Below are 18,264 nucleotides of genomic sequence, written 5' to 3' on the forward strand. Positions count from 1 at the left end.
GTCAATCCTGATGAAAGTGTGTCAGAAGGGCAAAGTATTAATAACTGGAGACAGCCGAATGTTTATAGAAAATGAATATTCACTGTACACAAGGCAGAAGAGAAGAAGATTTACCCAGCAATCGGGGAATGTAGAGGTACAGTGTGAGATTCCAGCTGCTGTATTCAGCTGTCTTCAAAGTGTTTTTTCCCTGGAGGATTAAAGTAATTTCTTGATGCAGAAAGAAAGAGTAAGCAAGCAGAAGGGGACTCTGTTTCTCATTCATTTGATGGTAAGGTTCATAGAGAGACTTTGCCAGTGAAACCTTTTCCAATGTTCCAAAGGAAAATTCTTGAGAGAAAGAAAAAAAGCACAGGTTGACTGGAAAAATCAGTAGTACCTTGGACTTGAACCAGAGTCTGATGTTTGGTAATGGACATGAACTGAGGGAATACCAGCAACTTTGAAATTATTGAATATATGGAAGACTATAACACATCCTACCACATTTGTGAAACATAGTTTTATAAGATAAAGTGTCTGAAAAACACTGGACTTGTGTTGACTTTGTTAAACATGTGGATGGACTGCAAAGAATATACCCCACTTTATATCATTAACGTTTAGAAGGACACTATAAGGGGAAAAATTGACCATAAGTAAATTTTTGCTCTTAATACTGGTTGTATAAAACATTTTGTATTGTAAACTGTATGTTATATACAGTAAAACAGTATTGTGTAATGTGTAGTTAGGGGTATTTTAAATGTGGGAAGGATCATTTCAGTGACTGCTGTCTGTGTTAAAGATATTACAGTAAACAAGTACCTTTTTAAGTTGTAAGAAATATAGGTTTTACAGTATAACAAAAAATGCTGGACAAAAACAAGTTTAATGTTCATACTCTGTGATCTTGGCTGCTGGGATGGGGGTGGGACGTAAAATTTCAATGATTATATTTTATGTCAAATTAGGATATTCCTCTTTTTATTTTGCAAGGGTGAATGTCTAGGTTACTACCTTTGGCTTTAAGTGTTTTGTAAGCATGTAGGCATAAAAAATAAGACAAAATGATGAAAGCCATGAAAATGCTAAGCTTCTTACAACTGCAAAGATATTAGTTGTTTGTTTTCCACTAACAAATGTTCAGTGGAGTTGAGTTGTCAGCAGCTGAGAGCAGCTGTGCATTCCTTTCTGAAAGAAATTTATAAAGACTCATTGCTGCGTGCATTTCCATGGAGACAAGCTGTTTGCAAGTACAAGGAATTAATCTTGAAAATTTTAGTATTCTTTGCTGAGGGAAATACAAAATGTAAAGGTACAAGCACAAGCAGTTCAGTGAAAAAAATAAGTTTGAAATTATGGGAAGTGAATAAGAGGTGACAACCTCCTAGCACCCTTAATATTTTAATGCACTTAATAAAACAGTGTTAAGTTTAGTTTATTTAAAAACAGTCAGTGTACTTTTTTTTCTTATGGCTAAACGTTAATGCTTTCTGAAAGCATACAAGCTGTTTTTTGATATCTGGGAAGGAACAAAGATAAGAAAACAACAGACAGTAGTCAGCGAAAGGGCCTGCACTTTAGCATGGGTGACCATAATTTTAGTTTAGATAATGCCAGTGGATGCAGCTGTTCCTTTCTGGAGGGTTAAACTTCATGTTTTGAAAATTTATATAATTTTGTGTGTTCATTCCAAGTTAATAGGGAATGGGGGTGTTGTGTATTTTGTTTTTTATTTGATGGTTTTCATTAAAACAAAAAGTCTTAAAATGTAACATAGGTTCAAATGGAAGTAAGAAGAAGCAGCTGTACAAAAGATCAGCCTGCCAAACATTAGTATATGTATGTAACACAAAAACTGGAAATATGTATTCAAATAACTAAAACATCAGTATATGTATGTAACGTAAAAACTGGAAATATGCATTAAAAAATGTCATGTATAATAGATGGGAACAATAGCTTTTACCATGATGGTTATGCTGTTCATATTATCCTGGAATGTAAATGGCCTTATAGATCTAGATAAACAGGAAAGAGTATTTGATTATATTAAGAAATGCAGAGTACAAATAGTAATGCTGCAGGAGACATATTTTTGAAGAAATGAGCACATGACTTTGACTAAGAGAAGATTTCAGTAGGCAGAATGTCAGGGACAGAGGGAAGGGGGAGTAATTGTATTAACTTCTAGAGGGGCTCCAACAGTAATAGATGAGGGAAAAAAACAAAAATGGTCAATTTGTGGTAGTAAAGGGCTATTGATATGGAAGGAGGATTATAATAGCATGTATTCGTACTCCATCAAAAACTGCTATTATGGAACATAAGACATTTGGGAGAAATAATCAGCTTTCAGCAGGGAATATTATTTATATGCAGGGAATGGAATTTGATTTTCAATAGTGAGGATGTATCAGGGGGACCTTAGAAGGGACCCTATAACAAAAGAGGGTAGATTTTTGAAGAAATGTATGAAAAGATTTGGTATGAAAGATGCAAATTCAGTATTCGGAACTTGGACATAATTTGTATATTATTCTGTAAGAAACAATAAGTGGGCTAGACAAGATAGAAATTATATTTCACAGGAAAAAGTGCATTTAATTGAAAGCTTTGACACACATCTAATAACTATTTCGGATCATGCACCAGGAACAACTAAAATAAATTTAAAGGATACTGTAGTAAAAAATAAGACACCGATGTTTTCCCACCTACCTGTTAAAAAGAGAGGAATTTAAGGAATGGGTAGTGGAAATTTAATTGAGAATTATTAGACATGATAAAAGTATCTTCAGAAGTTATAGCTTGTGACTGGGATAAAATGAAAATGGAGTTTAAAAATAGGATTGAAATAAAATCTAAAGAGATATGGTTAAGAAGTAATAGAAATTAGTAAAAAGCAATGACAACTGAAAGTAAAAGTACTGCGAGAACGCCAATAAGTGCCTCCACCAAGAAAGGAAAAGGCGCGATAAACAAACTGTGAATCAATCGCGTATTATAGTATCAACACATCAATTTCTGCCCCAATTCATATTTATTAATGTATTAATTTTTTTAATGTATTAATTTTCATTGATTTTTTATGCAATTTTTATGCAGTTTTACATATTATAGTGAGATATTATTGTGTCCAGCATCGTTCAGTACTTGCTACATTTTGAGGTATATTTTATTTTATATTTTGTGTTATAGTATGTACTGAATACATTTACGCATTTTATGTTCATAAATACATTCACCTTATTTTTTTTTCCCAGTTTTTAAATTATTGTATCTCTGGCACTTGTATTTCAGCCAGATGCATTTAGTAGGTTTAGTTATTTCTGCACTTATTTTTGCATTTGATGTATGTATTTATAAGTATTTTTTATAAGTATTTTTTTATAAGTGTTTTGTACCAGTAGGGTTGAAAGTTGGTTTATTACTATGAAACACTTCTATGTGTAGTGTGTATATCACTTTAAATCTGCAACTTAATAAGGGGAATCTCATAGAACAAGAGGAGGAGGAAATGCAGAGCGCTAAAGAGAAAATACATATATGGATAATATGCAAACGTTTAGAAAAAATGCAGTTAAGCAACTATTTTGTTTTTGTTAACAACTCCAGAGCACAGAAAATCTTAGCACAGCAACTTAGGCAAGAGAACGTTGAAAAATGTGTCGCCATATTTAGGGAACCTATAATAAGAAAAATAACCAGAGATCATGTAGAGGTTTTTGAGATATTCCAGACAATTTATGAAAATTAATATAAAACAGAGAAATGTGGAAATCAAGAAAGAATGCAAATGGAAATATTTATGGAAGATTTAATTGTGCCAATGTTAGAGGTAGACAAGTCTCAGCAACTAACAGTTAAGATAGGAGGTGATGAGATAAAAACAGTGATATATAATCGATCTTCAGGAAAGTCTCCAGGGGCAGATGGAATTCCTGTGGAAGTTTGGAAATAGGGGGAAGAAAATGATAAAGACCTAGAAGATTTTGTTTAATGATACCTTAAGAGATGGGGAAGCACCAACACCTTAGAAGAAAGCTGTGGTGACTCTTCAGACCCAGCTTCATGTAGACCCATTTTAATTTTAAACAACAAGTATAAACTATTTATGTCTATACTATCTAAACGAATTGCAAAGATTTTTCTAAAACTGATAGCTGTGGATCAGTGTGGTTTTGTGGAGGGGAGGCAAACATTTAACAACATTAATAGAACAATATTGATCCAGAGGGAAGCAGAATGTAAGAAAGTACCTTTGTCGTTGATGGGTCTTGTTGCAGAGAAATTATTTGACAGAGCAAACTGTGATTTTATGAGTAGGGCATTGAAAGCATCTTCATTCCCTGATACAATAATAAGTTTAATTAGCAGGATATATGAAGGATCGGAGGGAAGAATTAAAGTCGGAAGTTTTCTCTCAGATAAGATTTGTTTGCACAGAAGAACCAAGCAGGGGTGTCCTCTTTCCCGCTTATTTGTTTTACATTTAGAGCCATTGACAAAGACAATAAAGAACTCAGAAGTACAAGAGTATAATTGGTATGGCAATCAAGAAAAGTTGGCTTTATTTGCAGATATTTTTTATACCTGATAAATTCAGAAAAGCACACCTCCCTTTTGTGGAACATGTTGAGACAGTTTCAAGTCTTTTTGGGATATAAAATTAATGAAGATAAAACAAAGGCTATAGTTGTAAATTATGTATCCACGGATGAATTGGTTCAGCAATACTAGTATTTATGAGGACATGATAAGACAAAGTATTTAGGAGGCTATAGATAGTAAGATACAAGCAGTGAAAATATTTTTAGTCCCTTTAGTGTTGTATACAGGTCAGGCATACTTTTGTCAACTTGAGAAGTTGTGGATAATTATTAATAAATAATTAAAGGACTTTTTCTGTGAGGGAAAGAATGAAAGAGTTAACTGGGATAAGTCAATCCTTCCCACAGACCAAGGTAGTTTAGGTTTACCTGATTTGAAGGGATATTTTAGAGCTACACAGTTAAAGCTCATGTGCATAATACAAGCAGCAGGTTATAATTCAAATAGGAAAGAATGATCTTGAAGCAAGAGGGAAGAATATTATATTCATAAAGTAGCAGAGCACATTCTAAGAACTAAGCCAATATGAGAATGGAGAAAGGAATTGTTTCCAATAGGGATGACTGCAAGTAGGGGTATAGAAAATAGGCAATAGGGAGCTGGAATTTACTGGGGAAACCTGGCAAAGGAGCCAAGACATTGGGAGCAAATAACTCAGGCAGGAAAGGTAGTGTAGGATGAGGCCAAGAAGACATTTGGATTGCAATCTAGACACTGCCTTCCCTACCAGGGCTTGATCTCAGAGTACAGGCAAAGATAAAGGGATAGGAAAAATGTTAAGTGAAAGACCTACTGTGGCAGAGTTTTTTATTGGAATCTAGAACAGATGCAGCTCTTAAAAAAGGATAATTTGTAGGGCATATAAAATATTGCATGATAACTACAAGACTCAATCAGAGGAGGTTAGAAAAGATTGGGAAGAGTTAATGGATAAGCAATTCACAAGAAAGCAATGGAGAGACATATATTTGGTTCCCAAGTATGCAACAAACTCCAGGAGGTTTAGGATCTTTGCTTGGAAGTATTTGCACAGGTATTGTTATACCCCAAGCAGACTTCAAAAAATTTTAGCAAATGTTGGAGGTATGATGAAGAAGAAAGAGGTAACTGGAAACATATGTTTTGGGAGAGTAATGATTTGGCCAATTTTAAAAATTTCCTTCAGAGTACTGTATCAGAAATGGTGGGTGAGCAAATGGATGTAAGTAAGGAGATGATTCTTTTGAGCTGGGATACAGGATCTGAATTGCGTAGACATAGTATGTAAAGCCTTACTAAGTTTAATTCACTTGACTGCCAAAAAAAGCAATTACTAGAAAAATGGAAATCAAAGTCTACATCAACTATATTTGAAGTATTGAATATGATAAAAGAGATAAAAGAACTTGAAGAGGGAGTTTTAGTAAAGGGAAAGAACAAACTTCATAGAAGTAAATGGAAATTATAGGAACAATACATGCATAGTCATTTTCAGGAGGAGAAGTGAGGTTTAAGGGATGACCAGAATTCAGCAATTTTTTGTTATATACTAATGATATAGACAAAGAAAATATATGTGATATATATATATATATATATATATATATATATATATATATATATATATATATATATATATGGGTCTACTTCATTTGACCTAAACCCATTTGATTGAAATTTCATTTGATCAAAAATCAGTATTTAAGGCATAAAACTGGGATTTCTCCCCCTCCCCAATGTCATGCGACTGTGGAGTTGGTATATATAGTTAGGGGTGGGGGGTGTTGGGAGTGAAGCCCCCCACCTAGTTTCCTTTAAAAGAAGAAAATAACACAAAAAATACAGATTTTAAATGAAAATGGGGCCCCCCCAATCTGTGGGACTGTCGCCCCCCCCCACACACACACCCTAACTATATATTCCAACTCCAGGGTTGCACAACATTGGGGAGGGGAACAAATCCCTGTTATTTGCCTTGAATACTGCTTTTCAATCAAATTAAATTTCGATCAATTGGGTTTAGGTCAAATGGTCTTTCAATCAAATGAAGTAGACCCATATAAATAAATATATATATATATATACATACACACACACACACACACACACACACACACACACACACATTGTATTTAAATGGAAAATGCTAAATATTTGTTCTCTTTTCTGTTAATATATGTTTTCCTGCATCTTATTAGATAATTTAATAATGGTGTTGAAAAAGTATGCAACTAATCTGTTGACTAAATAATTCTGCTTGAGTTGGTAAGCTTTTATATAGAATAACTCTTAAGAAGGTAGTATAACAAACAAAGAAGAAAGAGTTAAAAGCAGTCAATGACAATAACCCCACTGCTTCTATACAAACCTTGTTTCCATGGGTTATCACTAGTTGCTAGTCCAGAAGTCATTATGACTCTTATCCACGGAATGTGAACATTATTGTACTTGTCTTTCAAAATCATAGTAACAGACTCAGCTTTTCAATTTTCCAGGAAAATACCCTAAAATTCCAGATGTCTTGTTATCTGAGTAAACCATGACATTTTCATGAAATTTAAAACACTCATTCACCATACAGTGTCTGCCTGTTTGCTTTGTTTGACGTTATATACATAGAGTATGCTTTCATGGGTCTACTTTGAAATGTTGACTTACCAGAATGGCGACGTTCAAAACAGCAAGTCAACAAAGTTGAAACTTCATAAAGCCGAACTCCCAGAACATCACAATTCAACTCCAGGAAAATAACCACTGGGCCACCAATCACTTTAATATGAACAGAAGCAATCTTAACCCACCAATGTGGGGGGCCGCTAGCTAAATATACCAACTCAGAGATCACACTACAGTGGAGAACAAGGCAAAGGACACCATGGTAGACCAGTGGTTATTTTCCCAGAGTTAAATTGTGATGTTCCGGAAGTTCGTCTTTATGAAGCTTCAACGTTGTGGACTCGTGTTTTGAACGTTGACGTTCTGGTAAGTCAGCGTTTCAAAGGGGACTCATTTTCATTTAGTTTATATGTAGAACACTAACAATTTTAACGCAATCATAGATGACAGGAAGTCACATTTAAAAATTACTAGTATATTATCTTGAAGACGATTCTTCACTTTCCTGTTTTCAGAACAGAAGATAGGTTGTAACGCTAAGATTATGAAGAAATTTAATAATCCAGGAGGTGCAAGTTAAAATTGGAGTCATAATCATAGCACTCCATCTAAATAATGGATGTCATTCCTGAGTATTTAGCATAAAAAAAGTTGTTAATCATAAAGGACTGGATAGTTGCATTTGTTCTGAGTTTGTGTGTATGTGAGAACAAATGAATAATGTTCCTATATGACAATGGACTTCACACACAGGGAAAGAAATTAAAATAGAAAGCCTTAAGTTGGCCTACATCATAGACTAAATAACCAACAACTTATTTAGGCTCTAGATGAGGCATTTTGCCCTGTTTTTCTTAAGACAGAATTGTACTTGGAGAGATGTCACCAGAAAAAAAAAGATATTCTTTTGTCAGTCAAAAACGCATTTTGTACAGTTTGTAAGCCAAATAAATGTGATAACATAATAATAATTTAAGGTCTAATGAATTGCCAGAGAAAGAGTCATTTGTTTGGAAATATTTATAAAAGTAAATATGCAATATTTAATTCACAGTAGTTTTATTTTCTATGTCTTTTAGCTATTGTAAGTCTTTGTGAACGTATATGCAATGCACTGTTTAGACTAAAGAATGTCATCTCCTTTATGAACACCTTCCCTGTTTTCTAAAATTTAGTCAAAATGTTATTTCTAGGGCATATAAAACAATAGAGGAAGATGACCTGAAGTTTCCACTGGTGTATGGGGAAGGCAAAAAGGTAAGCCGAGGATAAAATGTTCATATTTTTGACATCTAGACTGAAAAAAGAATTAAATACACTAATTACAACTAAAATGCAACCTGTTTTCCTGCATTCTTTTTTTTTTTGCTTTACATGTCTGATATGTGTGTGTGTGTGTGTGTGTGTGTATATATATATATATGTATATATATATATATATATATATATATATATATATATATATATATATTTATAGATGTGTATATATATATATATATATATATATATATATATATCTATCTATATATGGATCTAGGACATTTGCTCGAATGAGCAAATGTCCGAATCTATAACCACCGAACACACTTTAACGAAAGTGCTTTTATCGAAAAAGCGCTTTCATTAAAGCGTGTTGCTAAAAAGAAAAAAAAAATACATTAATATTTTAGCAGGGGGGCTTCCTCCACCTGCACCCTTGAAGTGGGGGGCTGTGCCCCCACACCCCCCCTACTTTAATATTCTCCCTCTGAGACCGCACTACAGTGGGGAAAAGGGAATTTTCTCTTATCTGCACTGTAGTACTGCCTCAGCAACAGGCATGCTTATGCGAAAATGTTTCTTCGGTGAAAAGCACTTTCGTGTAATTATGCCCAGCCGTTTGGGTTTCTGCGGTTTGCTCATTTGAGCAAACGTCCTGGACCCATATATATATATATATATATATATATATATATATATATATATAAATATATATATATATATATATATATATATATGTGTGTGTGTGCATATATATATATATATATATATATATATATATAAATATAAATATATATATATATATATATATATATATATATATATATATATATAAAAACGGAGATAAAATTAACAGGCAGTGGCTTCTACCTTTCCAACAGCACTGGCATTCAACATGATGCAGTCTTTAGACACCAAAAATCTAGTCCTAGTAGGATTCACAATGACACAAACTACCAGCCTTATCTGAGATATTCTTCCTCAGACACATGAAAAACTTAGCATATGACCTTTACAACACACAGCAGGATTTTCCAATGGTCAACAGAGCATCCACACTAGACAAACCCACAAAGAGTCAACAAATGAGGAGAGCATCCCAAGTACATTTTCAGCAAAAACACACAATCAGAAGAACAACAAGAGACAGGCTTACAGTAGGACTCCCTGCCCAAAGGACAAAATGTCAACCATACAGGGCAACAAGGGATTTCCAGAATACAAGCAGAAAAGGACAGCACCCACCAACCAGGACTGGACCAGAGGAAACTGGACCAGCTCTCTACAAAAAAAGCACAAGAACAAAATTTGGAACCATTCTAGGACCCATTAAAAGATGCAGAAACCAAAGTACTGGAGAAAGGGCTTACCTTTATTCCACATGGTAGAACCGACGTTGTTGCCACTGTCATTGATCTTAAGCTGTTGTATAGAAAACTAACCTTAAAATATTTTTTTCATAAGAGAGAAAAGAGAAACAGCCATCTGGGAGAAGGCAGTGAATTAGGAACAGAACAGGAGCAATGAACAATCAGAACAAATAGAGGAAACCTAGGACCTTTTGCTCACTACTTTTCCCTACTATCTGGGCATATGAAGAAAGGTGTGAGGATGATACAGGAAAAATTCTAACTGTTCCTTACAAGAGGAAATTTTATAAACTCACAAGAAGAACTGTCTTCTCTAAAATCACTCAGGAAAGACAAGACAAGAAAGATTATGAAAGTAGACAGACACTGAGCTAAGAGATGCTAAAGAGTAAGAACTTCCATAAGACATTGGATATTGAACATGTCACAAAAGCTTACAAGGTCATCGAAATCAAACTGGTTAAGCCTAACTCAAAGGGAATTCTTTACAATGATTTGTTCAGCCTTCTGATAGTCCCTTACCCTAGGATACTGCAATTTTTTGGCATCCCAAAATCTCACAAAAATTAGGATAAACCTCCATGTTACCCAGTGATAGCAGGAGGTGGTTCAACCACTGAACCTTTATCCATTTATATGGAATTTAAGATGAGTCCCTCCTCCTTCATTTTGGTCACACTTGATTTCTTGAAAAAAAATCAAAGAAATAAAAATACAACTAGAGATAATTCTAGTCATGATTGATGTGGAAGCCCTGTACACTGCTCTTCCCCATAACTGCTGTATGGATGCTGTGAAAGGGTTCATGGGCTCAATGACCAACACCAACAATAGAGAAATTAAAGCTATTGGGAGTGTTCTGGATGTCATGCTGACCAACAACTACTTTCACTTCAGTCAAAAATGGTACAAACAAACAAGTGGGATAGCTATGGGAGCTGCTCTGACCCGCAGCCTAGCCTGTATTGCCTTGGCCAGATGGGAAGAGAACACAATCGTTTTTTACAGAATTCTGTCAATACATGGATAGTTTCTCTTGTTTTATTGGTGATATCTTAGTCACATGGAAAGGTTCCCTGGATAAGCTGTGCAGCTTCTTCTTCTACACTGAAAACACCACAGACTTTTTACACTTTACCAACCACTATAGTTACAATAAGGTGGAGTTCCTGGACATCACCATCTATAAGGACAGAAACCAGGAGAAGCTCAAGAATGACCTTTGCAGAAAGCCTACATGAGTGAATCTACTTCGACATGCTAACAGCATGCACCCCAAAATTATTGAGACAAGGAATGAGAATGTCAAGAGTCTCTGGAGAGATGGACCGATTTCTCACCCACCTAGATCAACTGCAGCAAGATTTCTTGGAAGGAGGATGCAATGAGAACTTGGTGGCCAACATGCTGGGACCCATAAAACTCCTCAACAAAATAATGATCTAGTTCTGCTGAATCCCCCAGAAAGAAACTTTCACATGTCATGCAACCAAGTATCAATAAAGGAAATGGAATAATATAAAAGTATGATCCTTACAAATTATCAATGAAAATAGAAAAGTATATTTTATTTGCTGTACTGCTATGTATAACTTAGATCTGATGAAGCTCTGACAAGGGCAGAATTGCTCATCTCCTGTTTTAACTGAAAAAACTATGGTTTAAACAAGTAATTACAACTTGAATCCTGTTTGCTTATTTTTAATAAGACTGCAAAATGATCTTTGACATGGATTTTACAGAAAAAGTTGTGACAATGACTTATTTTAGTAATTTGTATGCCAATATCAAGAGCAGTTATTCTTGTACAAGTTTTCCCTTTTTGTTGATTTATTTTTCCTTAAGGAAATTCTGTGCTACTCTTAAAGTTAGAAAACTACATTTCTTTGGTACTAGGTTATGTTCTCTCACTCTCATTTTATATAGATATAGATATAGATATAGATATGTGATGTGTGTGTGTGTGTGTGTGTGTGTGTGTGTGTGTGTGTGTGTGTGTGTGTGTGTGTGTAGTAGATGCATATATTTGTAGCATGCATTAAGAGATATAGATAGATATAGATAAACACACATGCCAAATAAGTTTCTCAGCGTATATTTAATGACTCTGCTATGCAGACTATACTGTAACAAACATGTAACATGGTCCTCAATTAATCTATCAGCATAACTGTCCACTCAGAAAATAGTATTCCATATATTCAGGGCTCATAACACAACCAAAGTAATGTTTTTCGCTTTCTGTATCATTTTGCTAGACTAATTAATTAAATTTAATTTAATTAATTAAAACATAGTTCATATAACCTGAGAAAAATACCTAAAGCCCTACAGACATACAGTTATTTATATCTACCTCCAGCATTTAATAAAGAAAAACATGTAACTTAAATTGAAATGATTTTGAAGGAAATATTCTTTAAGAGAAATGTGAAGGTTCCATGCAAAATGGTAGAAGTCTTTGAGCACATGCCCAGTATGTATAGCTGTTACCTTGGTACTCTGTGATACCTGAACCCTGTTGCTGTCATGTGACAATATGCCAGCTTATCAGTATTCCATTATAAGTATTATAGCTTCAAAGGAGATTACTAGGCTAACGGCACAAGAGCCCTTACAAGCCTCGCTAGTTTTACCCAATTTTCTATCCCTAGAGGAAAGATAACAACGGTCAGCAAGCAGGGTTATGACAGATTTTACAGGCTGCCTGTGTCCATAAAGGACATGGGCACCAGCCCAGGAGTGAATTTCTGATTTCCCATCCGTTGGTCCAGATTGTGCTTGAAGATGATCAGGGAAGGGCTGTGCTTCACATCAATAGAAAGCCTATTCCAGAGGAGGGGCAATCTCTGGGAAACATATCTGTCTCTCCAGAATGATCTAGTCATGTCACAGATTAGGTTTAGATCACTGGAGCAGGTAACCTCATGCAGTTAGATTTGCGGATATGCAACATTTTCGTCAGGGTTGGGTCAAAGACTGCCTTGTAGGTCAAGCTTAGATCACCCCTCAGTAATCAGTAGGAAACTGAAATTACTGATAGGCCTTTTCATTGTCCCACAGATGACATGTTGGTTATATCCTGTATTCTTTTGGTGAGAAACCTCTTGAGTACATGCCATAGGGTGCATTGTACTTGATTGCTGGTCTGATAAGGACCAAGTACAGTGGTACTATGACATCTTTAGATCTGGATGCCATGCCCTTACTTATAAGCTGAGTCATGTAGAAGGATTTCTTCACCACCATGGGCATATGGTGGTCCAATTTCAGATTACTATCTTTCTGAGAACCCAGGTTTCTCACAGCAAGGTCCACTCTTGGGGGAGGGGGTGCTCTCAAAGTTGTAATTTGCAGGGGTATTTGATTTCCCAAAACAGTAGTCTTTGGACTTGAGAATACCCATACATATAAGCAGAGAGAAAGAGTGATGTATTTGTAGGTCTCCAAGAATTCAAGTTATTGGGAAGAACATTATATGGAAAGGACTGACATATACCTTACCCAGTAAATGCTGCTTTGTAAGTTGATTGCCTGGATTGCCTGCATTTAGAGTTGTGGTTACTGTTGTCGGAGCAGAGACACAAATTTAACAACTGGCTTAGTTATTTATGAAAAGCCCTACACCAGGAAGTTGTCAACTCACAAAAGTCTTATTTTATTTCTTCATAGGCCCGAGTGATGGCTACAATAGGAGTCACCCGGGGCTTTGGTGACCATGATCTGAAGGTGTATAGCTCCAATATCTACATTAAGCCCTTTTTGTCCTGCTGTCCTGAAGTAAGTATAACACTCCAAGCTTTCAGCAAGCGCAATTTAGCTGTGTTAGTAATAAAAACAAACATTTGTCATTATCAAACTTTGATTCACATTGTAGATAGAATAATTAGTAATTTATAAATATGCACATTAACTACAAAACATAGATATCACTCAGATTAAAATAATGCAATGTTTTTGTTGCATTCAGAATATAATTCAGGCAATATATTTGGAGGGCGAAGAGACGGTCAGTTTTGCTGAGCAAAGTTCAATTCTTTCTTCTTTCTACAGGTTAAAAACTGATACATGCATAATACATTTTGCATTTAGAATGGACAGTTGGATTTAGTAATAGAAACTGCAAAGTTATGAAGGCATATTGTTGAAAGCTTAATATTAATGGTGACATTTTACAGTAGCTTTATCAATAACATTGATTCCAATTGACTGCACTTTTGTTTTGAACATTTCTACATGAAATAAACTAGCAAAAAGTTGATTTCTGGTTTGGAAGGAAGTTTTCAAAGCTGATACAAAGCATTTTTTTCTGAGGGTTCCAAATAATTTTGTTCTTTATCTAAATATAGTTGCTGTTATATTTACTGTATACTAAGAAAAAGTGTCTATGATATAATTTTCAGGTAAAGTTCATTGAAACCCTTTCTATTAAGTGTTCACCTGTATGCTTATAGAGTGTTTATATCTGGCCAATTAGAGTCTATCCAAACAGTTCTAGTAATACTACCACCTGACAAATACTCTAAGTAATTAAACATGACCACAGTTCAATTCCCCACAGGCCGAATTAAATATAAAGTACTAAATTATTTGTTTTCCATAGCTGGATATGTGCATTAGCCTAGAGTAATTTTTTTATGTTACTAGAGAAATTATAGCATATCTGCAGAGGGGAGAAAGCAAGGCAAAAAAGAATGATAGAAATAATGTGCTTACATTTGTCTGTGTCTGCATAGAATACCATTTAAGATGGAGAACAGAGATTTTAAGGTATTTATACAGAGTAATGTAAGGGAAGTATAATAAACCATTGTTTGTTTATTTGTTGTTTAACCAATTACACACCCTAAGCACAGGTTCCCATTTTCTGTGGTGATCAAGCAGCAAATGTCTTGGTAAAAAGACTTGCTCAGGGTCACAGAGCAGTCAAATGGACACTGAGGAAATCAGACCCAGGACAGCAGGATGGACCTCATTAAGAGGTCATAGCTTTATAATCTACACAGGGGATAATAGTAGCAAACATACACAGCTGTGCAGAAATTACTATCAGACAGAGGCATGAAGATAAGGAATTGTTGTTGTTGTTGTGTCTTTCGGCTTTTCCCGGTTAGGGGTCGCCACAGTGGAACTCCGGTCCGCTAATGATTGGCAGTAGATATTTACATGTCGAGTTGCCGGCCCTGACGCACAACCTTCAACAAAGGTATGCCCATTCATGCATGTCTCCACACAGAAGACGCTCTAGCTGAGAATCAAACAGGACAACGTCTTACTGTGAGGTGACAATGCTACCGCAGCACCACAAAAAGTTAAAATCAAATTGCAAAAAAAAAAAAAAAAAAACAATTTCTTATGTCTTAAAGTTCTGTTATGTCTGCTATGAAAAAGCTGAAGCAAGCAAGCAAACCATTGTAAGCATACTTGTAATCTGTGTGTCTCTAGTACTGATATCACATGTCAGAACTCAACCTAAGTCAGGTTTTCACTGCAGACTGTCCAGTGCTTATTGAACAAATGGTGTGAGTAAGCTTTTACTTTATTGAGTGGCAGTTTTATGCCACCTGCACAAACAGTAACACCATTGGATAAAGTCACTGTTATATTGAATCTACTCAAGAATAAGTGCATTCAGTTCTTATAATACTTAAAAAGATCTTTTATTAACGATTTCACTTAAGTAATGATATCAGTTTCACCATCTCATCCACAGTTTGTCTCTTAGGCTGTGGTGATATGCAGTATCAGCACAAAGGAAAGGATACATAATCTAGCTGTTCATGCAAAGCAGTTAGCCCCCAAAACACTATAAAATGTGCATTCTGGTAACAATTCGTCTTCCATTTATCAGAATACATTGGTTACATGTGTGCATTGAGCAAGAAATTAAAGTAATAACACTAAGAAACAAAAAAAAAACAAACCACAAGGTAGAAAAACTCGACTTTAATAGTGAGAATATCACAAACAACTAACTGAAGAAGCCATTTAAAGTGTTTGGCAAAAGTGCTTAGTTGTTTGTGATATTCTCGCTATTAAAGACGAGTTTTTCTAGCTCATGGATTGTTTTTTTGTTTTTTAGTGTTATTAGTTTTATTTCCCTGTCGGGGCTGTGTTGTGTTACTAAGAAATTAAAGTAGACGGTCAGTGCTGGTTCTGCAAAATGTTCCACAAAAGGAGACAATGCAAACTGACTATATGATCATTTTAAAGGAGCATTGGACATACAGGAGGGATAAAGGAAGTGGACAGAGAATTAGAACCTCCCACACTGATGGTCTGTGAATGATAACATAAATAAGCTGTTTAGTAAAGCCGTTAGCTTCTCCTGCTGACAAGATACCTAAAGTTATATGCAGTTGTTCTTTCTGCAGCATTCCTTCATAAAGCCCATTTATTTAAGATAGTTATCAAAAGTAAGATTATGGGTACCATTCATAAATAAGCTGCATATTGGATCAGGCCTAATATACAGACTTGGAATACTGAAACAGGTAACTGCAAAAACAGGAAGGCAGGCAAGAGGGCTTGAGGCAGGCACACAGTAGTAGTTTCCAAAGTTTATTCTTCAGACTTTGCTTCAAACAAACGATAAAAATAATAAAAAACGGTAACCATAAAGCGCTTTTTGTCTCACCCCTTAGTGAGACTTAATCAGACAACTGCAACAAGTATGTTTCAAACAGTAAATACAAATTCAAACCACATCAACTTCCTCCAAGGAAAAGTCAAACCCGCCCCCAAGGTAAGCAGGAAAGAACAATTAACCCATTGTATCCTTCTTTAAAAATCCAGCTTCTTGTAAAACAAGTATGTATGCAGTAAATATATTTGCATATATGTAAATATAAGTATAGCTCATCAGTTCGAAAACACTCTTAAAAGACCTTTTAAAAGTATATTCAGAAATATTTAAAAACCATGCTTACCTTGGGGGCGGGTTTCTCTTTTGCTTGGAGGAAGTTGATGTGGTTTGAATTTGTATTTACTGAAGTCTCACTAAGGGGTGAGACGAAAAGCGCTTTATGGTTACTGTTTTTTATTGTTTTTATCGTTTGTTTGAAAGAAAGTATGAAGAATAAACTTTGGAAACTACTACTGTGTGCATGACTCAAGCCCTCTTGTCAGGCCTAGTATACCACAGAATGGCACACTGAAATCATGTGCAGTTCATAAAAGGTTACGCAGAATGGGTAAGGCCTTGCATGCTGATTTTCTCCCATTGTGTATGAACAGTACTTTGTGCAGACAGTACAATCACAAATAATTACAGTCCCAGAATTCTAATGAATTCACAAAAAAGTCTCAGATACCATTCTAACTCTACACATTCTAGTCCCAAGGGTGTAACTTATAGGATATGAACTGCTTACATACAGTTGGGGTACTGCTTATAACTGCTTATGAGTGCATTGATCCCCTCCCTGCAGCTACAATAACTGAGCAGAAAATAAAGAACTAAAGAAACTAACTACTAGCCACAAACTCTGCTGTCGTGCAGCAAAACTGATACCACAACCATCCATAGTACCCACCCTGAGTAATGCTGCATTGATAATCTAACCAGTGTTAACGCTCACTGTATGCGATCCCCACATATTATGCTAATGTACCCTGCTCCACATTTTTAGCAACAGGTATGAAACATTTATTAATCACTCCATGCCATGACTGTGGACCTGCAAATAGACTTACTGCCCACCAGCTGTTTTGTATCATTGTACACTCTCCCTTAGTGGAATTGTATATGATTCTGCTCAACCGTTGCTCTGACACAAGCCTGATTCAGTTTTATGAATTATGACGCCAAAAAGACCATGTCTGAGCAACACTGTACTCAAATTATTTAAGGGTCTGTATACAATCTTTTGGAATATCAGAGCCCATCTTCTGCCTCAGTGCTTACCAGTGCCACTCCGTTTTTCAGTCAGCAAATTAAATAAGACTGAATTTGCATAGCTTTCAAAGGCTACTGCCTGAGGTTATCTAGTTAAGAGGCAGTATCACTCAGCTACAGTGAACATACACAATCCCAAATTATATTTAGCTTCTTTCTTTTGTTTGCCAAAATCCCGTCTATGAATAATCTTCAGAAAATAGTGAAGTAGACAGAGAGATATATAGAAATTCATAAATAAATAAATAAAATGAGAGGAGAGTTCTTGCCTGTCTCTCAGGGCTTCTGCTTCAGTACCAGTCGACTGACACCAATGCTTTTCTTTTTCTAGTAGTAGGTGGGAGAAAATCAAATACTTTTATTTTTTACCAAGGCGGGCATAATAGGTCATGCTGTCAAAATAAATGTTTGCAAAAACATAAACCAAATGGACAGAATAAATTTTGAACTATGGGTAAGGTGTTGGGTAAAAGATATCACTTAAATAGAAGAGTTGCCGCTGCTTTTTGTCTCTTTTTATAGTTATTCCCCCAAGCGCAGCTAAGA

General features: G+C 35.4%; 1 protein-coding gene across 1 annotated transcript in view; it reads left to right on the forward strand.

The window, feature by feature from the left end:
- PPM1J (protein phosphatase, Mg2+/Mn2+ dependent 1J) overlaps nt 1–18,264 on the forward strand; it is a 463,759-nt gene that overhangs the window by 434,674 nt on the left and 10,821 nt on the right. Inside the window, exons 7-8 of the mRNA XM_044076937.1 lie at nt 8,385–8,448; nt 13,494–13,601. Of these exons, the coding sequence (XP_043932872.1) occupies nt 8,385–8,448; nt 13,494–13,601 (172 nt within the window). The remainder of the gene's footprint in view (nt 1–8,384; nt 8,449–13,493; nt 13,602–18,264) is intronic.

This window comes from Protopterus annectens, chromosome 7.part0 (genome assembly GCF_019279795.1).
Source record: "Protopterus annectens isolate FY-2018-M chromosome 7.part0, PAN1.0, whole genome shotgun sequence".
NCBI classification, from domain to species: Eukaryota; Metazoa; Chordata; order Ceratodontiformes; family Protopteridae; genus Protopterus; species Protopterus annectens.